At 40.0% G+C, this 23,785-nt stretch overlaps 1 protein-coding gene across 2 annotated transcripts in view; it reads right to left on the bottom strand.

Moving 5' to 3' along the window:
• Positions 1 to 123: 123 nt before the first annotated feature.
• The window catches only part of LOC143848746 (calcium-dependent protein kinase 13-like), a 28,040-nt gene continuing 4,378 nt past the window's right edge, over positions 124 to 23,785 (bottom strand). Inside the window, exons 2-7 of one of the 2 annotated variants that reach the window (XM_077357776.1) lie at positions 17,616 to 17,759; positions 16,541 to 16,693; positions 14,368 to 14,483; positions 14,107 to 14,274; positions 719 to 883; positions 124 to 620 (exon numbers count right to left, since the gene is read on the bottom strand). In XM_077357776.1, coding sequence (XP_077213891.1) covers positions 468 to 620; positions 719 to 883; positions 14,107 to 14,274; positions 14,368 to 14,483; positions 16,541 to 16,693; positions 17,616 to 17,759 — 899 coding nt within the window. In that variant the 3' untranslated portion in view covers positions 124 to 467. Of the gene's footprint in view, positions 621 to 718; positions 950 to 14,106; positions 14,275 to 14,367; positions 14,484 to 16,540; positions 16,694 to 17,615; positions 17,760 to 23,785 lie in introns of both variants that reach the window. The other variant, XM_077357775.1, reaches the window with a different exon arrangement.

Raw genomic sequence — 23,785 nt, 5'->3', positions numbered from 1 at the left:
AAAAAAACAATAATAGTTTTCTCTATTTCTCATTGAAAATCGGTTACATCTGATGTTCCACGTCACCTTGTGTTTGCAATGGTAAGGTTCCTACTGAGCAGAAAGCATTGAAATGTTAGAGAGTATCCAGCAATTTCCACTGCATATTACTCAACAAAAGAGACCAATTCTCCAATGGAGCCAAGTCCATAATCTAACAAACCATACGAGCAACCAAGTTGTAACTATCAACGCATTTCAAAGTTTAGGGTGATTGACGTGGTGTGTATCAAGGACAGAATAATATTGTGGCAAACATACAATGCATTGTATTTACTCACAACATTGGAAGAACTAATCACATGTAATCATGGCTCCGAGAACATTGTAAGGCAGTTGAAAGGAGCCACTGATCAAACACCCATCTAAAACAATCAGGAAAAATGAGTCACCGTGATGATAGATGAACGAAACCCACCTTGCCTATTTTATCCCTCACTGCCCATATTTAGGGACCCGTCCTTCATCAATCTTATGCTGAGACTGTTAAACCTCCCTCTCGAGTAATGTCGAGAAGCCTTTCTCCAATCCGTTCCAGTTTTCATCATTGCTGCGAATTCATCGTAGCTAATTCTACCATCCTGCATTCCAAAACATCAACAAAACCATTAGTGTGTAGGTTTGCATGAGACAGAATTTGAAAGGACAATATCAAATGAAGATATATTATATGGTTCACCTTGTCAGTGTCTACTTCTTGGAAGATGTCGTCTGCCACGTCTGCAGAGTCGGCAGCTCCATCTTCCACCAAGGCTTCCCTGAGCTCTTCAAGCTCGATATAACCATTGCCATCTTTATCAAAGTATGAGAAGGCCTTGCGGAGATGCTCATCGTTGGCCATCCTCTGTAGATGAAGAGAAACAGCAATGAATTCTCCATAGTCCAGTGTTCCTTTCCCATTAGAATCTACCTGTTTGGAAAACCTTTGTCTGGTTAGAATCTGATCGGAAGGCTACTCAAACACTTGCCATTTGTTGTCAAGCAAGGAGTGTTTTTCAGATTCTAAAAGTTCGTAGAAATCTACAGATCTTTTTTTTTGAAAAGGTGAAATCTACAGATCTAGTAGACTCCAAATTCAATTCAGCACCACAATTACATGGATGAACCTTAACCAAATGAGAAGGGAGGAGTATGAATCCATATGGGCAGAGCTAGTCCAATCATGCTGACAAAATCAACCAGTCTAGCGCTCAAGGGGAAAGCTATGCATTCCCAAGTTCCTTGGAAATGCTGATAAAATCCACATGGACACCCTATGAAATACCATGTTACTGAGCGGTAGGTACCAAGTTTCAGGTCTAGATCAACCTAAACGGTAGCTGCCAAGTTTCAACCACTAGGACCAACTTGTTTAGGAAATTAAGGCAATAGATATGATGACATTGCAAAATTCATTACAATGGAGAATGGATCCTAGCTGAATTTGCATGCCTATGCACATGGATTTGTATTGTACAGAAGAGTATGCAGGGGGAAGTAGATTAACATTTGGCAAGCACCCACCAATCTGAGGTTCACAAAGAAATAAATTACATGATGCAAAAGCTCATGACAGGAAAACCCCATGCAGAAAGATAAATCTCCTTCAATTCTGTTCCAGTGGATAAATGACCTGCAGTTTTTAGTGGATAAACGACCTGCACAAGTGTGTGTTGGGGATCAATGAGAAATGGGATCACTTATTTGAAATAAAGAAATTTAGGGGGGCAAATAATTTAGAATTTTGTATGATAATAATGAAGAAACTGAAGGACGCTCTCCTCGTGCATGTGGGCAGGCGGGCGGGAGGGAGGGAGGCGTTGGGCGGGCGGGAGGGAGCGTGAATTGGCATCTTACAAGTTCTAATTTTGAAAACTGGCTTTGTTCAGCTATTCACTTCTAAGCTTCCAATTTTGGGCATTTATGACATCTACATTTTATAAATCTTATAAATTTGGTAAACCTTCTCACAGACAGCCAATGAAATTATAGATTCAAGAAGTCAAGAGGGTCAACCGGGCATGCTTCGTAGAATTGAAAACGGCATATGACCAGGTGGAGTGGGTTTCTAGACCATATCATGATGAGAATGGGATTTAGTGAGAAATGGAGAAGGTGGGTTAGAGAATGCATTTCACCTCCTCCTAGGGCGAATTTGGCAAGGCCTCTCATTCTCGCCTATGGAATCGGGTAGAAGCGGATTCACGAGAATCTGCGGAAGCGAATCTAAGTCACTCCGCAGAATCTCCTCAATTAGCCGTGCAAAAATGGGAAGTACTAGAAACGGACTATCGCGAGTCAAATATTTGAACAAGATTCTCGGAATTTTTTTTGTTTGTTTGTTTTCTTCATTTTTGCACCTACAAAATAGGTAGAATCCACTTTTAAGATGTTTGCCGAACATGCCCTTAGATGTTTGTAAATGGAAGCATGGTCAGTATCTTTGAAAGCACATGAGGGTTTAGCCAATGGTGGTGGATGACCTAAAACTTTGGATGAGCCAGGAAAAAGAATGTGATCTTGTAGAAGGCTTCAAGATTAGTTGGGCACTACTAATGACCTCAGCTAAAATTTCTGGACGACTTGCTGGATTTTGGTGAGGAGAGTGTGGATCAAGTGAAAAAGCATCCATATGAAATTGAGATTAGATGAGAAAGTGTTTGGGTTAAGATGAACATACAAAAAATTTAATTGTGGGACTTGATGTGGAGGAACCAATGCTAAAAGAAGAAATGGAGGACAAGGTTGGTTGCCAGGTTGATGGCTTCCCATTAATTTGAAAATCTTACCAATTGGGAGGTGTGTAAAATAAATAACAGGGAACAACATATTGAAGTATGGACATAGAAAACGGGTACATTGGAAAAGTGATTATGGGGACTTGAAGAAGAAAGGATGGCTAGCACAACATAATTCTACAAAGGGCATATGGAGAGGAGGATTGCAGGGCCTTTTCAAGAAAGATAGTCTAAGGGCATATGGTAGCATGATTCTAAAAGTCGGTCGAAACCGACTTGAAACAACTGACATGTTTCCGTTTCCATCCCCACCAAAACAAAATCCTTCGCTTGACATGTCTAGATTTTAGTAATGTTTCGGTCATGACGACCGAAATTTCGACCAAAGTTCATATAAAAGCTTATATGCACTTTGGGTTTCACATTTTTTTGCTTGGCAAGTGCTTATTTTATGTTTTTTGTTTGTTTCTTCAATTATGGCTCAAATGGATGCATTTGTACATGGATAGGAGCATGTATTTGCATCTTGATATATTTATGGTTTTGAAAACTGGGTAAAACAATATTTTCGAATAAAAACTAATCATATATGCATATTAGCTTCTCAGTTTATTATATCTTGTTTGATCAATCAATTGACGTAGTCAGATATTTTTTTTCATTTTGGAATTTAATTACTTAAGTATTTATGTTATAGAATCCTTTAAAAATAGAAAAAAACTATATTTTCAAAAAATTATAATATATATTTGTTATTATAGGTGCTACCAATCTTACCAAAAGCCATAGCTGGTGGAAAGGACGCAACCACTTTCTTTATAGAGTAGCACCATCGCAGGAAGGGACGGATTAATCGCACCCAGGTACGGTCTAAGCCCTCCCACAAGGGCCATTGTTGGCCCTAATAAGCCAACAATTACCCCCCCCCCTCCCCCCCCCTCCTCCTCCCACGATGACCCTAGTAAGTCTCGAACCTGCAACCTCACTCTGATACCACTTGTAGGATCGAGGCGCTAACTATCGAGCGCAACCACTTTCTTTATAGAGTAGCACCATCGCGGGACGGGCAGGGTTAATCACACCTTGGTACGATCTAAGCCCTCCGGGCACAAGGGGCATTGCTGGCCCCATAAGCCAACAATTATTTTATTGTTTATTAGAAAAAAAATCATCATATATGTTTGTTATTTTATTTTTTATTAGACTTTCCTTTAAATTCTGATCATTATATCATCCTTTCTTTATGAAATTAATGCATAGAGTGGTCTTTTTCCAACATTTTGGGTCATTTGAAGCATATGCTTAAGTGGTTATACATATTTCAGGTTAGAGTAGACCTTACTGTTCCAAACATGTACGACAATGTATGTCATTAGGTGTTTAATCTTGTTAAACCAGTATGGATTGTTGTATTGTTTATGTTATGATTTTTAAGTGTGTATTTGTACTTATTCTAGCATTTATGTAATTTCATCCTAAGTTTCTATCATTTGCATGCATTTCCATTAACACCCATAATTTTATAGGAATTCCACACAAAACTATGGCCGGAAACATTTCCATGGGGCCGACATGCATACCGAAACAGACATTTAAAACATAGTATGGCAGTCAGTGTATTCCACTTGTGACAAATCTTATGAGGCGATTATGTGGAGGGTGGGCAAAGGGTGGAGGGAATTACATTTTGGGCAGATGTAAGGTTAGTAGCAGTCCCATTATGCCACTCCTAAGCGAGCGTATATAACACAGTAGTTCTTAATCAGGGAAGGGTCAGAGAATGCTATATTTGTGTGGCTGGGTGGGTATGCGGGAGGTTGTAAGGGAGTTGAATGATTTAAGAACCTGAAGCAATTGGAGTTTGATTATTTGCCATTTTTATCCCCCATATCCATTGTGTGTGGTTATCGCCTTGTGTGCTTTCTATTAGATGATGACAATAAATTGAACATTGACAAGAAGCTAAAAGCATAGGAAGTTTAGACTTCCAAGTAAGATGCATAATGTTTATGATATGGAGGGGTCTGCAGATCATCTATTCATCCATTTTGTTGTGGAATTGAAGATTTGGTTGGCTATGTTTGAGTGTTTTGACATACATTGGTGGCACCTATTCTCTGTGGTTGAAAGGCTTCTTCGTAGAAAACAGAAGAATACTTGCTGGACAATTCCATGTAGTGTATGGAGTATTTAGAAAACCCCTATAGAACCCCCCACCCATGGAAAACTGACACTGGATGTTTAACTCTCGCGTATCGATTGGGCTTTAGTGAAGAAAGTCATATCTATGTGGTAATCATACTAAAAGTGGGTGGTAAGTAGGTGGGAGCTTGGCCCTTTAGGTGCCCTTCAAATAATGTTAAATTATTTTTAGGGGTAAAACAGGTCCAACAGGCATTGTTGGAGTTTCTAAGAATGCAACAGAGTAAGTAGTCAATGTGTATCCGGCTCGACTAGGATCCAAAACTCCAATAAGGTAAAATTCTATGCAATTCGACCAGCCTTCGAATTTTATTGGATGGGGACTAGCGGGCCAGTTATGGGGTATGATACCCACATACTTGTGTAGACTCTACAGCAGTGTTTAAAAATGCGGATTTGACACGGAACGCGGCCAAGAAAAATCCTTGTTGACTCGGCGCGGACGCGGCCAAGAACGCGGTTAACACGGTTGACAAGGTCATAACTAGGGAGAGTCAAAGGAGTTTATTGACTCTGTAAGGCAAAACGGTGAACGCGGATGTGGTGAAACGCAGAATGCGGCCGAGGTAAAAAGGAGTCGACTCGGGCGAGTTCCTTGCCGAGTCAAGGAGTTTTTAAACACCGCTCTACAGATACTCAAGTTGGATACTACATTGATACTTCTAGGGGTGCGACTCTGGTCGGGTTGGGTCGGGTTGAGGCCAACCCGAACCCCAACCTGACCCCAGTTCCAACCCGACGAGGTTCAACCCGACCCGACCCGAGGAACCCTTTTTGCCAACCCGACCCGACCCGAGCTCAACCTGACCGACCCGAGATTTTAAGCTTAAAAAATAAAAAAATATTAAAAATGCCGGGTTAACTCGGGTCGAGTTGCCCAAGCCCTCAACCCGAACCTGAACTCAACCCGGGTTGAGAAAACTCAACCCAACCCGACTTTTTTCCCAGAACCCGTCGGGTTCGGGTTGAGCCCGCCCGAGTTGCACCCCTAACTTCTCGTGGTCATAGTAAATGCCATGCTTCAAATGTGTCACTCTCTTCGAATTAACTATCAATACTTTGCTTGGTAATGTCACATATTTGCAATAATAGATTTGAGTCGGTGAGTTTTTAGATGCTATAGTATTAATTCCATCTTTAAGTTAAAACCTAGCTAAGTTTTTTTGTTTTTTTATGACATAGGGTCTCCCCACCCCGCTATGGACGGGACTAGTCGCTATGGATGCACACAAGCACCCGTAAACCACGTGCATCAGGTAACTCATAGGGGACTCGAACTCGGAACCTAGCTAAGTTTTATAATGCTTTATTTATGCATGTCTTGGGTCTTCATATCTCATATATGTGTCCGAGATTTAAGAAAATGTCGAGTTTGTATCTGCATTCCCACATTCATGTCTCTATCCATATTTGTAACTGGTATCATAGGTTATGAGTGTGAGGAATTAAGAAAATCTGCTCGAATGGTCAAAATCTAGCCCGAGTATCCAATTTTGGGTCCGTGGATCCTTGTTGTGAGGTAACCCTATCCCTTAAGCACACACCAAGCAGAGCTGATGAAATGATGGATAACCTTGCTAGGGAAGGACTTGACCACCTTAGCTGTCTGCTGAGAGATATTGATTGTAGAAAGTTAAGATGCGGAGATTTTAAGAAATGCAGTTGGTTTTTTACTGTTTGTTTAGTTTCCTTTGTGTATCAGAGCATCTTGTCACAAACTTATGAATTTCATCTATTATAATAATATAATCACCATTACCCTCTTAAAAATGCATCCGCATAAATCTTTCATGACTCATAGGAAAGACTCCATCCTCTCCCACGCCATGCTTCGACTTCTTATCTGTTCATGTTATCGTAAACCTATAAATAAAAATAAGAGAAGGAGATGTAAAACAAAAACAGCCCAATGCAAAAGTGGCAATACTACACCAATGCTCAAAGCCTCCCTAGCAAGACCATCTGTTGCTTCATTAGCACTTTGAGAAACATGAATGAAGGACAGAAAGTCTTATATTAAATCAAGGATCCCTGTAAAGAAGCTAGCTAATTTCCAGGGGGTAGCAATTGACCTTGAGGTATATTCTATACATCTTTTCTTCTTCCAAAGATTGACCTCAAAAGGCCATCCAATACAGTGGCTATTGTGGATGAAGATATCAACTAACGGAATACGGTGCACAAGATTTTTGGGTCAACTGTACTCTTCACCTTGTAAATGTATTATTTTCTGGAATCAACCAACCAGTTTCAAGGAGGTTTAACATTATCCTAGAATAGTTAGGTGTTTATTGGTTGTTAGAAATGGAGATAAGGTAAAGAGGAAGAAGAAGAGGAGTGGAAAAGATGGAGAGCGTCTCCACAAGGGCGCTCCCATGTAATATGGTGTATATATAGGTCCAAGTAGGGCAACATGATACAAAGGCTGTAATACCCCTCACAATAAAAGTAATAACTAAAACACGCTTACACACTCTTCAACACTCCCCCTCAAGCTGGTGTGGTGAATACATAATGAAAAACATAACAAAAAAAGAGGGCAATGGCTACAATGAATAAACAGCAAGATCAGTGGCCATCAGAAAAGAACAGCTCCCCCCTGAATCTGCACGACTGCGAGAGTGATCACAGCAGGGCCTCCTCCTGAATCAGTGCACGGATGACAAATCTGCATACCAAAGATCGAACAGAGACGCCTCGGTAGAGACAGCATTGAACCTCGAACAAAATAAGCACGCCCAAGGCGCTCATAGCAAAGAACGACGAAGCACCAAGAGCAGAGAGAAGGTGTACAACACATAGCTAATAGAAGGACAACCACTAGAAAGGTGAGAGATATCCAACCAATGACGGTGGACAACACCCGGAGAGAAAACAACCAACAACGGGGTCACAGACATCTGGAGAGACAACCAACCAACGATGGCAGAAAGCACATCGCCCGGAGAGACAACGGACTAATGATGGTGGACCGACCAACGACGGTGGAGAGCACGTCGCCCGGAGAGACAATCGACCAACGACGGCAGAGAGCATGTCGCCATGGTTTTAAATTTCGGATTTCGGTGGAGACCTTAGTTATTAATTCCGTTCCAGTGGGAACGGACTGGAATTCAATGGGTATATTTTTCGTTCCGGTCGGTTCCGGCCGGAATTCCGGCAGAAATCGGAATTCCGGGCAGAATAGGCGGAATGCCCTATTCCGGCCAGAATGGTCTGGAAAGGCGGAGAAATTAAAAAAAAAAAATCAAAAAAATTACTAAAATGCCATTAAGGCCGTTGGGGAGTGTATTTTACAGATTTGCCCTCGTTTTATGACCGTTTTATAGTTGTTGGGAGGGCATTTTTCGTCTTTTTCTAAAACAAATCGAAAAAATTACATAAATTCATTTATGGCTGTTGGGGAGTGTATTTTATACATTTGCCCTCATTTTGTGACCGATTTATAGTTAGGAGGGCATTTTTCATCTTTTTGCAAAAACAATAAAAAAAATTAAAAAAATCCCAAAAATTATAGAAATGCCATTATAGCTGTTGGGGACTGTTTTTTACACTTCTACCCTCATTTTATGACCATTTTATTGCTGTTGGGAGGGCATTTTGCGTCATTTTTCACCCCAAAAGCTATAAATAGCCCTCTAACCATTGTTTTTTCACAACTCATTTCCTCTTCAAATCTTCTCCTACAACTACAACTCTTTTATCTCCTACATTACATACAACTACATCTACTCCTCCTACAACTACAAAGATCATCTCAAAAGCTTTTATTATTCCAATTCCACTACAAGCTCAAGAAGATCAAAGGTTTTTTTTATGTCCTGCAACAACAAGCTCTACTATACTAAAGACAAGGGCTTCTCTTCTACAACCTAAGGCTTCTTCAACTTATTCTCTCATCCAAAAGGCGAAAGGAAAGTTAAAGCTTTATTTGATTTAATTTCCTTTCATTCCTTATTCTCTCTCTCCATTTCAACTTAAAATATGAGTTCTTCTGGAGGAGCCTCATCTATTGGTTCCGGACCCGCTAGATCGGATGACCCGACATGGGCTTATGGCCTAGTGATTCCGAGTAAAAAAAACTGTGTTAAATACAGCTTTTGTGAAAAACTCAAAAAGGGTGGAGGTATAACCCGGTTTAAAGAACATCTAGCGGGTGTTCCTGGCGATGTAGCAGCATGTAAAAAAGTCAATGCCGATGTAGAGAATGGCACAAATGTTAGGCGAAATGAGAAAAGAAAGGGCTAAGAAAAGTGCATCAAGGGTAGAGGGGGGTAGTTTTTATGCCACACCAGAAGAAGAAGATGTGGAGGGGGAGGGCGATGAGGACGACGAATCGATGGGACCACCTCAGCCTAGGAATAAGGGGAAAGCAGTTGTTGTAGAACCGAGTGGGGCAAAGAGGAAAAAGAAGGGTCTTGTAAGGGGTTTAAGAGATTTCTTTGCACCACGAGCAATCCCTGGATCCCAGCCAAGCATTAAGAGTGCTTTGACAACAAAAGAAACGCTTGATCGGACAAATATGGCAGTTGGCATGCTTTGTTATGATGCGAACCTGCCTTTCAACGTTGCTAATTCACCATATTGGCAGCCAATGTTTGATGCCATAAATGCAGTAGGCTCAGGTTATAAGGCGCCTTCTTTTCACGATTTACGGGGGGGGATATTGAAGAAAATTGTAGAAGATGTAAACAACTACTTAGGAGAAGTTAAGAATTCATGGAAAACTAGTGGCTGTTGCATTATGGCCGATGGATGAACAGACACCAAACAACGTGCCTTAATTAACTTTTTTGTGTATTGTCCTAAAGGAGTAGTTTTCCTTAAATCTGTTAATGCATCTAACGTAGTGAAGAATGCTAAGGCATTGTTTGCAATTTTTGATGAGATTGTTTTGGATGTAGGTCCGAAAAATGTGGTGCAGTTTATAACTGATAGTGAGCCAAGTTATAAAGCTGCTGGGAAGAAGTTAGAAATCAAATATGGCACATTCTTCTGGACTCAGTGTGCGGCCCATTGTTTAGACCTAATTTTAGAGGACTTGGGCAAACTGGATGTGTTTCCTCTCATAGGAAGCACAATTGACAGGGCTCGGAAGATTACGAGGTTTATCTACAATCACGCAGCTCTATTGAACTTGATAAGACAAAAATTCACGGGTGGGAGGGACTTGTGTCGTCCTGCGTGGACTAGATTTGCTACCAATTTAATTAGTATACAAAGTCTGGTGCTTCATAGGAAAGCCCTACAACAGATGTTCGTGTCTAATGAGTATGCTGCTAGTAGGTATATTCGACATGGATTGAGTGAAGAGATCGTGAGTACAGTGTTTGATAAACAATTTTGGGACAACTGCAAGCATATTCTAAACATCAGCGAGCCATTGGTGAGGGTGTTGCATTTGGTAGACCGGCAAGACAAACCGGCAATGGGTTACATATATGAGGCCATGGATAGGGCCAAAGAAAACATCAAGGCTAGGCTAAAGAACAAGAAGTCAGATTATACTCCCATCTGGAGGATTATTAACCAAAGATGGGACAAACAGCTTCACAGTCCCCTCCATGCAGCGGGATACTTTCTTAACCCTGCTCTCTTTTTCAGTCCTACTTTCTCCAAGCATCATGAAGTCACCCGAGGTTTGATTGAATGTATTTATCAACTAGTACATGATGAAGTTACGCAGGACACCATCACCAGTCAGATTGAGAACTATCGGGAGTCCACGGGCATGTTTGCAATGAAGATGGCAATTCGCCACCGAGGCAGATTGGGACCGGGTATATTGGTTTGTTCATTTAATTAAGTATATTTTATTTAAAATTTCCACAAGTAAATGCTTAACTATTATTGTTTACTTTACAGTTGCATGGTGGAATCAGTTTGGAAATGACGTCCCAGACTTACAAAGTTTCGCCGTCAGAATTCTCAGCCAAACCTGTAGTGCTACTGGATGTGAAAGGAACTGGAGCACTTTCGAGCACATCCACTCGGCAAAAAGAAACAGGTTGGAGCACCAGAGGTTGAATGACTTGGTATTTGTCCATTACAACCACAAGTTTCGAGAAAGGTATGCTACTTAATTGAATTGGAATTAATTTTCTCATATTTCACCACGTGCCTTTAAATTTTAAGTATTACTTACTAATTTACGTTGGACATTCTTTTCAGGGACTTAAACAGAAGATTTTCTACCACTAGCGGCCCACTGAGTATAGATCACCTAGATGTTATGATGGATTGGGTTGCGGAAGATGAAGATGTCATTCTGACGCCAGATGACATTGGATGGGAAAATATCGAAGCGCCTTCTAGAGTTGATGCGGCCGACGACGACGATGAGGACGCAAACCTTGAGGACACTCCTCCAAGAGGTGGTGGTGACGGCGATGATGAGGGCTACCAGTCGGTTGAGTATGATCATCCTCAACCAGATTCACCACCATTTTGATTTAGATTTAGAGATGATATGAGATGTGGCTAGCACTATGTATTTGGCTTTTGTTCTTCTATGTTCTACTTTTTTATGTCTTAGTTGTATTAAACTTTGGTTTTTAAGTAATAAATATGTCTTTTAGTTCATTTAAGTGTTTCTTACATTTTCTAACAATTTTTAATTTTTTTGAATTTTTTTCATATTTTTAACTATTTTTTTCGACCGGAACGGAAAGTTTCAACAGGAACGCCGAACGAAATGGCCGAAACACGGGCCAAAACGGGACGGCGACCGGAACGGAATTTATAACTAAGGTGGAGACTGAAACCAAAATTTGGTGAAATCCGGAATTTCGAGAATTTCAGTCCGAAATTTCGAAATAAATTAAATAATCTTTTTTAATTTTTACCAAATTTCGCCAAAATTTCGGATTTCGGTGGGCTCCGAAATCGGTACCGAAACTGAAATTTAAAACCTTGCATGTCGCTCGGAGAGACAACCAACCAACAACGGGGGACAACATCATCTGGAGAAAGAACCAACCAATGATGGTGGACAACACGTCGCCCAGAGAGATAACCAACCAACGACGGGGGACACCACGTCATCCAAAGAGAACGCCAACAAACGACGGTGGACAACAGGTCAACTGGGGCAAATAACCAACCAACGACCGGGGATACCACATTATCTGAAGAGAAAACCAACCAACGATGGTGGACATCATGTCGCCTGGGAAAGATAAGGCCGAAAGCAATGCTATTGACTAGGCATATAGCCGGACAATGAGAAGTGGATTGCAATGCAAACCACGATAAATGCGTAGAACTAAGCAAAGCAACAACACACACGTGTAGAAGCACCAACCAAGAACATGAAGAATGGACTAACCATAGAAGGAACTGCCAACAACACGCCAACAAAGAGGGCGAGACTACATCAACCCGGAGACGACAACAAGACAACAACAAACACCAAGCGTGGAAGGGTAACTAACAACAGGAAGAAACCGACCGACAAACCTACCGACAAATAGGGCGCTACTACAATAGCCCGAAGACAACGACAAGACAGAGTAGGAAGAACAACCACCAACTATGAAGACAAAATTACATCATGCAAGATACGACAACAAGACAACTCAATAACACTCCACCCATATAACTACATGAGGTCTACAACACTCCTCCTCAAGTCGAGGCCGAAGGCCTTCAACTTGCAATGAAAGAAGAACTCTCAAGGCATCATACCTCTCTCGGACATTTCATCGAACACTTGGTGTACACATTTGAGATCAAGACAAACGCCATAGAATACAAGGAATCTAGATAGAGAGAAACAAAGATTATGATGGAGTTGATGGGGAGATGAGATTAGGGGTTTTGGAAAAGTGTGGATGGAGATTTGGGATATGGAAGAATAGATTTGGAATTGAGATTAGGGGTTTTGGGGTATTGGATGGAGATTTGGATGGAAAAGTGTTAGGGATTAGGGTATTTGGGAATGGGAGTGAGGATAGATTTACAATGGGTTTTTGGATGGAGGGGTAAGGGATGGAGCATACACCAACAAGAGGGGATTTGGGGGTCTTGGATGGAGAGGAGGGATGGGATTTATGTGAATGGGGGAATACGGCAAGGAGAGAGGGGATGAGGGTTGCGCATGGGAGAGGAGGATTTTGTGTGTGTGTGTGTGTTTGTGTGTCGGGGGGCTGTTACCGCCGCAACAGCCGAAATAGGGTTTTATGCAAGGAAGGAGGGGTGAGGTTGTTTACGGCAACCCAAAAAAGAGGGTTGGGTGGCGCAACACTGATGAGAGAGAGAGAGAGAGAGAGAGAGATGCGCACAGAAAAATAGAGGGGAGAGAGATTGTAGGAATGAGAGAAAGATGAAGAATGGAGATGGACTCTTCTCCTTTTTCTTCCTTCCTAGGATCTTTGCTCTGATAGCATGTTAGAAATGGAGATAAGGTAAAGAGGAAGAAGAAGAGGAATGGAGAAGAGGAAGTGTCTCCACTAGGGAGCTCCCATGTAATATGATGTATCTATAGGCCCAACTGGGGCAACATGATAAAAAGATTGTAATACCCCCACAATACAAGTAATGACTAAACTACCCTCACACACGCTTCAACATTGGTAAATGTACTTCTTGGAAGGTCCCAGCACCCAATGTAATACTGACATTCCATTGAAGAAACAGCTGAGTTCCTACAATATACCTAGCATAGAAGACATGGCATCATCCTAGACACTATTCTGTTAAAGTATAAAAGATCAAATAGCGCCTTCTCCAATAGCTTATGCTTTTGGACTAATTGGTTGTTTCACATAGTATCAGACCAGTTCTGAGTTCAAATCTCCTTGATATTAAAAATCCACAGGTAATGGTCAACCAAAAAAAGAGGGGCCACATGTGCCACGTGTAGGCCAAGCCTAAAAAGGGGGGCCACACGTGAGGAGTGTTAAAGTATAAAAGATTAAATAATGCCTTCTCCAACAGCTTATGCTTTTGGGGTAATTGGTTGTTTCACATATTCAAAAGAGCATGACTTATTTTCTGGAACCATTTATGAATAATGAAACTTACAAAAATACCCTATGGTATATTATTCCTAGGATGAAGAATCACTGAATCAGACTAAATGAAAACATTCCATGAAAATTTGAACCGTGTACAGTGATGTATACAGAGTTAGATGGAATATACTCACAGCTTCTATAAACATCTGCACTTCAGACTCTGCAAGGTGGGAACCAAACTTTTGAAGTCCGGATTTCAGTTCTTCAAAGGAAACAACACCATCATTATCTGTATCCATCATCCTGAACATTTCTTTGATGTCTTCTACTTCTTCAGTCGATAAATGATCAGCTATTACCTATTAGCAAGTATCATTAGTAGTGATATTTCAAACACAAAATCCAAAATCACGTAAGCAGAAAAAGGTACACCACATGACTGGTCAACTGACCCTCAAAGCTCTCCTTTTGAACCTGTTCATCATTGAAAACTGTTTTAGTCTTGACTTGACAACATCTCCGAGAGGAACATTTGAAGCTTTCTTGGCATTTTGAAGCCAAGGGTGCTCTGCAGGTGGCAAAAGAGAATGCATTAGAGGAAACAGTATCTATAAGTAAAATTCTCCTGTATAACACATTATTGAAATAAACAAATTGGTGCTAATGTATATCACTAGTTCACGACTTTTTGTAGATCCATTAGGTATCAAGGACATTAATGTCATGTCTATACATTGGAATACGTTGTGGTCATCTAATGGATTCAACCATATTTATCAGGATGTTATATGGCTAATATTGTGGTCATTAAAGGAATCAACCAAGCTTATCAGGATGTTAGCTTTCCTTTGAATGCTATACTTGTTAATGCATATGGAAATCTTTCTTTTGTTTATATGAGTTTTTATATGGTAAACTCATGCACACGCGTGTAGGGGAAAAAAAAAACTAGTTGGGCCCCGACGTAGATAGGCCATTCGCCAAAAATCTTCTACATAAGATGATCTTAACCCACGGATCTGTGGAGGTTTCTATGGATCGGAGAGTTAGGATTATCCTACGGAGAAGATTTTAAGGGGCACGACCTATCTAAGTTGAGGCCCAAATTTTGAATGGTTTAGATCATCCAACAATGTGGGCCCCACTAGTTTTTTTCTACACTCGCATGTACGCGAGTTCACCATATGAAAACTTTTAATTATATATAAATAAGCTTATGTTCTTTGTTCCTAAACTTTACCTGAGAAATAGTAGTCTATTCTCTCTGAGTCCAAGCATAAAAGTCGCATTGTTAGACCGTTAAGACTCCACTCGTCAATATGTGTCATTACAGCTTCAAGTTTTTTTATTTTTTTGAATGGTAGCAGCTTCAAATTTTAAAACTCAAATCTGCCAAAATACACGGTTCCTGAAGAAATATAGGTTGGTAGAGCCACAATTACCTTGTACTCTGCTTCTGCACTGACCCTTGTGAATGTTGCATCCATGGTTTTAAATTTCGGCCGAAACCGAAATTTATACAGAAATTTCGGTAATTTCGGCCGAAATTACCGAAATTTCAAACCTTGGTTGCATCATTGTTTTCAATTATATAGGTTGCAATCATAAAACATCATCCTGAAACTGATCTATGTTTACATGATGTATTCAAATTAATAAGAGTGTGATAGCATTTACCTTCTTTGTTTTCACAAATTTGTAACCCCTTTACTGTAGCACGTATGGCATACATAGAATTCTCCTGGTTAGTTTTCAATTTTTTATAGTCAATGTGTGTATGATTACAAAATTTACTAGAAGTCGACAAAATCTCTTGCCTGAAAAAGGCATGACACCGAACATCTCCAACCAAACTTACAAAACTTTAGTTTTGGATTGTTAAGGAGATTAATACGCATTAATTTACTTCAAAGTTCAAATGCCCTTCTAAGGATGCTTTTTGGTCTCTCTAATTTCATCAATAACCACTAATGGTTTGTCAACAACAAAGTGCAAGCCAGTATAGGAGGCATGGTTTCCACACCATCAAAAGGTTTATCTCAAATTATGTTTTGATTTTTAGGACATTTTAAGAACAGAAGATACAGAAATAGAAAAAAATAAGGAAGATGCAACTCACAAAAATGTTGCATACGAACGAACATGTCCCCCTAGCCACAAACCATGGATCCAAAAGGAAACAGTAAAAGTAATGGCAAATGGGGCTATTCTTCAAACATGATTAATAGTATTTGCATGCACAAGGAACCCTCTTTTGCACAAGGAGAGGCTTTGCTAGGTTTTTGACCTCTTCATTTGATTGGGAAGTTTAAATAATATGCCCTTAAGTCATCGTAATTTTCATACTAAAATATGACAAGTAATTAGAGAAAAAGGAAAGATAGCAAAGAATGACTTGTTAAAAGCTAATCTGTTCTGTACATAATGCTTTGTTCCGAATGGAATGGGCTGGATAATATAAAAAAGTGGTGCATGGTGTTATATAGGTTTCTCTTCAAGTTCCTTTGCCAGTACAGAGCATTCTGCCTACCCGGACAGAAATGGATGTAATTGACAACGCATGACAGTGAAACTGCAAATACGATTTCAGTATGAAAACGAGCAAGTGAAAGAGACGAGCAATACCAAGCACTTGCTTTGCAGTTAATCTGAGTTTTGGGTCAGGCTCCAACATCTGTCGAACTAGATTCTTGGCAGTCTCTGAAATGCTGGGCCATGGATCTCGTTTAAAATCTATAAGTCCGCGAAGAATGGCCTGTGCGACACCTTGTTCTGATTCTGCATTTTAAAATCATAAGCTTGCCTCAGGAAGAAAGAAAATCATTTATTGATGAACAATATATATATATATGGGAAAATTGTTTCTGCGCTCGAGCCTCAAAAAAACAATGTGGGCCACTTTTTTTGGACGATCCAAAGCATTCATTTGGATGGTCCAAAGATAGATTGGGTGTGTACAAAAAATCAGCCCCATAGGATCATCCTGACCCTGCCACTTGTGGAGGTTAACATCTGTCCATTTTTATCCTCCACAAATGGCAGGGTTAGGATGATCCTATGGGGCTGATTTTTTGTACACACCCTATCTATGTAAGGGCCTATCAAATGAATGCTTTGGATCTATCAAAAAATGTGAACCCACACGATTTTTTAAGCTCGAGCGCAGAAACAATTTTCCCTATATATACATATTAGCCTACGCTAGAGCTTACAATACCCCATCTCCCATAGCTGTTTGACTCATCCAACCCATTCATTCTATAGCACCTCACATGGATAGGATGTTCCTAAGAAACCATCTCCATACCATAATCCTAACCATCCGATCTATAGGAGTGTAATTTCTAGCCATCCATTTTAAACCTCCACAAATCATAACCCTAACCATAACCCATAATCCTAACCATAACAATAACCATAATCCTAACTATAGCCTATAAAACTAATGGGTTGGATGAGTCAACCAACTATGTGAGATGGTGTTTGTGAGCTCTAGCTCACAAACAATATATATATATATATATATATATATATATATATATATATATATATATATATATATATATATATATATATCATTGAAGGCGAGATGATCCAAAAAAAGAAAGTACATGTAGTTACTAGAAATCCTAGATAGCATGGAATGGGAAAAGTAGCATCACAAAGGGATAGATGATAGCTTGAATTAAGACAACATTACCAGCCCAGAATGGAGGAACCCCGCATAATAATATGTAGAGAATAACTCCTGCACTCCATATATCTATTTCAGGTCCATAGCTCCGCTTGAGTACTTCTGGAGCCATGTAGTATGGACTTCCAACAATTTCAGAGAATCTTTCTCCTAGAATGTTAAGGAAATAAACATTAGAAACAATAACGTTTTATATACGATTCAACTTTCAGACTAAAAAATGCATATCAAAGAACAACCTCAAAAGGCTGTCAACAAACCGAATCAAACAGGAAAGCTAGTTAAGTCCAATATGAAGGTGTTGAGAAACAAATACAACTACATCATTGGGGATTGATATTCACATGCCCGTCATTCAATAACGTGGGAGCATGCCCACGCTTGTTGTCTTACAAGTTGTCATGGGTGGGGATGATAATATCTTCTGCAGCTGGTTAAAAAGTACATATCAAAAGATAAAAACAAAAAACAAAGAAAGGGCAAAACAAACCAGATCGTAGGATCAACCATGCTGACGAGATGATTGTCAGGTCAATCCCATACATCTCTCGTCTTCCTGGTTACAAAAGCCAATTCATGAGTTTCTCACAGAGTTGTGACTTCCCAAAGTGTATGACCTTTCTGTGAATCGGCCAAATTATGAAAAACATACAGACCAGACAATCCTAAGCATCTGACCGATCGGCATTTTTGACCCATTTTGTTTAAAACCGTCCATTTGATTAATAGAATTGGAAGGCGATAAAGAGACTTAAAAGAAAAACATGCCAAGGTCTTTCTGAGAAGAACATCTGGCATGCTCAATTATGCTTGTGAACCGCCACCCAATTACTTCAACCAATGCCTAGCTCTACACCCTGAGCATGCATCTTCAGTTCATCGAGGTCGTGAGCACCTTCACCCTGCTTGGCCCCCAGTACGTTACTCCCTTCCTTGGGAACTCCACTCTATTCGTTTCAGAGTGGATATGCAATACCTTGTAGGCCTTGGGCGAAGGATGTAAGACTAAGCACCATGCATGGAAGAAGCTTACGGCAACAATAATCTTTATAAGTTTTGTTTCTTTCTTTCTTTTGTTTCCTTTGCGTAAGAGTTTCTGACGTGAAGGCATAGAAAAAAGGACAGAGAAACATATTGTCAAATGGATGAAAAAGGATGGCAATTCTTAACATCCTCAACAACTTTCAACTTTCCTTAGTCTGCTCTCTTTTCAAGGCTAATATGTTGGGGGTTTTCTTTTTCCATTCATTTGGGTTGTATTGATATGAGATTTTTAATTTCATGTAGGTAGCATTGATTTTCTTTTTCTTAATTTGAGTTTCAGGGATATAAGGTCACCTATTTTCCTTTTGTTTTCTTATTTTCGAATCTTCTTTCCTGATTTCAGCTATCTTTGTTTTGGATGTTGTTGATTTGGATCTTCTCATTTGCATCATTTCTATTTACTTTGTTCTTTTTGTGTTTTAACATCGAACCTGGCTCCCTGAGCATGGTGTTTAAGCAGCAAGTTCAATATCCAAGATGGCATAGGTATCGACGCTCTAAAACGTTTTAACGTATTTGCAATCGCAGTAGGGGCAGTGGGTGGAGTGTGGCATTGAAGGTCGAGAAGCCGCCAACGGATGTACGTCACAGTAAGGTTGATGGATGAGAAGGCCAGGCCTCCCAACTGGATGTCAATTGCCTGCATGGATATAGTTTCCAATTGTGACATGTGAGCTTGGCCACAACTCCTGGGGCCCAAACGATCAAGTTACTCCTCTGCAAAGCAAAGGCATCTACCAGTGAGGCCAAGAAGCACCAAAACCATCACCACTAGTTTGTCCAACCATGGTTTTAAATTTCGGTTTCGGTTTCAATCGGCATGGAAATGAAAAGGTTTCATTTTAGGTTGGAAATTTCAGTCAAAATCATGTAGAATCGCGTAAATGTATAGAAACATATGAAAATGATAGACATTTACGATGAAACTTTAGGAAGTGATAGAATAAGCTGAAATACACTCACAAAACATCCCACAAGCAAAAAAACCTACCCATAATGGTTTAACAACATTGAACAACTAGTGACATGTGCAACACTGATGATTCAGTATAGAGGACATTTCACATGTAATTCATATATATATATATATATATATATATATATATATATATATATATATGAGAAAACGGTTACTACACACAAGTGTAGATAAGTTATCTACACGCTAGCTTAAAATACAGGGGAGGGCATATTGTTTGGGTGATCCAAACCTTAGAAGCAGGAACCTTCTCTCGGGGTGCCGCTCCCACCTCCGAACCTCTATAAGTCCCACTACCACAAACTTCCTTACATCAAACTCTTCCAACTCTTTAAAGACGCTAGCTTAAAATACAGGGGAGGGCATATTGTTTGGGTGATCCAAACCTTAGAAGCAGGAACCTTCTCTCGGGGTGCCGCTCCCACCTCCGAACCTCTATAAGTCCCACTACCACAAACTTCCTTACATCAAACTCTTCCAACTCTTTAAAGTACTTCATTGGAGCAAGCACAAAGGCTTGTTCATCTTCAGAAGGCACGACGAACGAGTGCACACAAATGAAGATGGTGAAGATGGTTAGAAATTAGCTTTTAGATGTACTCAAATTTTGAAAGATACATATCAAAATGGTTAGAAACTATTATTTTTTGATGTACTTGAAATTTGAAAGATATACAAAAAAAAAAAATATTACAAACACGCTCCCATGGCGCTCCTAAACTTAGACTCTTCTAGACCCCACGCTTCCCCGCCCCCGCTTCGTGCTTCTAAGATCCAAACCATTCATTTGATTGGCCCTCACATAGATAGGGTGTCCACAAAAAATCAGCTCCATAGCATCATCCCAACCCTACGATTTGTGGAGGTAAAATGGACTTGTATAAACCTTCACAAATCTGTCCATTTTTTGCTCCACGGTTTGAAGGGTTAGGATGATCCTATGAAGCTGATTTTCTGGGCACACCCTATCTATGTGAGGGCCCATCAAATGAATGCTTTGGATCACCCAAACAATGTGGGCCCCCACTGTATTTTAAGCTAGTGTGTAGATAACTTATCTGCACTTGTGTGTAAAAACCGCTCTCTCTCTCTCTCTCTCTCTCTCTCTCTCTCTCTCTCTCTCTCTATGTATATATATATATATATATATATATATATAAGAAAACGGTTTCTACACACTAGTGTAGATAAGTTATCTACACACTAGCTTAAAATACAGTGGGGGCCCACATTGTTTGGGTGATCCAAAGCATTCATTTGCTGGGCCCTCACATAGATAGGGTGTGCCGAAAAATCAGCTTCATAGGATCATCCTAACCCTTTGAACCATGGAGGCAAAAAATGGACAGATTTGTGAAGGTTTATACATGTCCATTTTACCTCCACAAATTGTAGGGTTGGGATGATCCTATGGAGCTGATTTTTTGTGGACACCCTATCTATGTGAGGGCCAATCAAATGAATGGTTTGGATCACCCAAACAATATGCCCTCCACTGTATTTTAAGCTAGTGTGTAGATAACTTATCTACACTTGTGTGTAGAAACCGTTCTCTCTCTCTCTCTCTCTCTCTCTCTCTCTCTCTCTCTCTCTCTCTCTATATATATATATATATATATATATATATATATATATATATATATATATATATAGAGAGAGAGAGAGAGAAAGAGAATGATTACACACACACACACACACACACACACACACATATATATATATATATATACGAGGAAAGGGTTCCTGCACTCGAGTGTAGAAAACAAGAGTGGGCCCGCATTTTGGGGGTGATCCAAAGCATTCATTTTGAAGGCCCCATCATGGATGGGGTGTGCACCAAAAATCGGCTCCATTGGATCATCCTAACCCTTCCATTTGTGGAGGCAAAAATGGACAGATATTGATAGGCTTATCTGCGCTCGAGTGTAGAAAACAGGGTGGGCTCACATTTTGGGAGTGATCCAAAGCATTCATTTGGAAGACCCCATCAAGGATGGGGTGTGTACCAAAAATAAGCTCCATTGGATCATCCTAACCCTTCCATTTGTGGAGGGAAAAAAATGGGCAGATACTGATAAGCTTATCTACGCTCGAGTGTAGAAAACGGGGTGGGCCCACATTTTGGGAGTGATCCAAAGCATTCATTTGGAAGGCCCCATCATGGATGGGGTGTGTACCAAAAATCAGCTCCATTGGATCATCCTAACCCTTCCATTTTGGAGGGACAAAAAAGGGCAAATTTGGGTCAGGATTATCTAATGGAGCCGATTTTTTGTACACACCTCATCCATGATGGGGCCCTTCCAAATGAATGCTTAGGATTCCCCCCAAAATGTGGGCCCACCCTTGTTTTCTACACTCGAGCGCAGATAAGCTATCTGCACTCGAGTGCAGGAACCCTTTCCTCATATATATATATATATATGAGAAAACGGTTCCTACACATATGTGTAGATAAGTTATCTACACACTAGCTTAAAATATAGTGGGGGCCACATTATTTGGGTGATCCAAACCATTCATTTTTAAGGCCCTCACATAGATAGGGTGTCTACAAAAAATCAGATCCATAGGATCATCCTAACCATTCGAACTGTGGAGGCAAAAAATGGACTAATTTGTGAAGTTTTAAAGACATCCATTTTACCTCCACAAATCGTAGGGTTGGGATGATCCTATGGATCTGATTTTTTGTAGACACCCTATCTATGTGAGGGTCTTTAAAATGGATGGCTTGGATCACCCAAACAATGTGGGCCCCCACTGTATTTTAAGCTAGTGTGTAGAGAACTCTCTACACATATGTGTAGGAACCGTTCTCTCTCTCTCTCTCTCTCTCTCTCTCTCTCTCTCTCTCTATATATATATATATATATATATATATATATATATATATATATATATACATACTAGCTCCATACCATAATCCTAACCATCCGATCGATAGCACCGTAATTTCTAGCCATCCATTCTAAAACCTCCACAAATCATAACCATAACCCATAACCATAACCCTAACCCTAATTATAACCTATAGAACTAATGGGTTGGATGACTCAAACAACAATGGGAGATGTGTTTCTGAACTCTAGCTCAGAAACCATTTCGCTAAATATATATAGAGTAAAATGATTGTGAGCTTGAAGCTCATATAGCTTATATGAGCTTGAGGGCCCAAACACATGGGTCCCACATTTTTTGTGGTGATCCAAACCATTTATTTGCAAGGCCCCATCATAGATAGGGTGTGTACCAAATATCAGCTCCATTGGATAATGCTAACCCCTTCAAAAGCGGAGGGCAAAAATGGGAAGATTTGTGGCAAACGGTGTCTGTCCATTTTGCCCTCCACTTTTGGAAGGGTTAGGATGATCCTATCGACCTGATTTTTTGTACACACCCTATCTATGTAAGGGCCTTTCAAATGAATGCTTTGGATCATTCCAACAATGTGGGTCCACATGTGTTTGGGCCCTCAAGCTCATATAAGCTATATGAGCTTCAAGCTCACAATCATTTTCCTCACATATATAATATATATATATATATATATATATATATATATATATATATATATATATATATAACAATGTAACAAAATTGCTATAGCATACCACTAATACACTTACAACTTAGGTTTCGTTATATGTTTCAATTTCGGTATGCGCTTCGGTGGGGATGGAAATAGAAACAATTTCAGTGGTTTCATGTCGGTTTCCATTGAAATTTAAAACCATGTCTCCACTGTTGTCTCCATCCATAGCTCCTCCCTTCCACACTGTCCTCACGCGACCATAAGCCGATGCTGACAACAGTACTCACTTCGTTGAAAAAACAATCGAGAAAACAGAGAAATTATCATTGCCTTGCATTCATGTTTTGTAAAAATGAAATAAAGGAACGAGAGAGAGAGAGAGAGAGAGAGAGAGAGAGAGAGAGAAGTCAGGAGAACTAACCTGCTCTGGCAACTAATATCGCCCCAGCACGTGGTACCTCACAAAATGAAAATAGAGTTCATGAAGTTATTGCTGAATGGGAATGGGAATATCAATCCCAATATCATATTGTCAACAATTACTTTCTTACACCATTTGTTATTTGAATCCTTCTGTGTCTTGTGATCTACATATATCAGGGAATTTTTTTTCATATT

This window comes from Tasmannia lanceolata, unplaced genomic scaffold, assembly GCF_043159265.1.
Source record: "Tasmannia lanceolata isolate RefF3 unplaced genomic scaffold, GAP_Taslan_0.1 ptg000016l, whole genome shotgun sequence".
Lineage (NCBI taxonomy): Eukaryota > Viridiplantae > Streptophyta > Magnoliopsida > Canellales > Winteraceae > Tasmannia > Tasmannia lanceolata.
The sequence above is the reverse complement of the archived record's forward strand: the minus strand, read 5'-3'. Positions and strand labels throughout refer to the sequence as shown.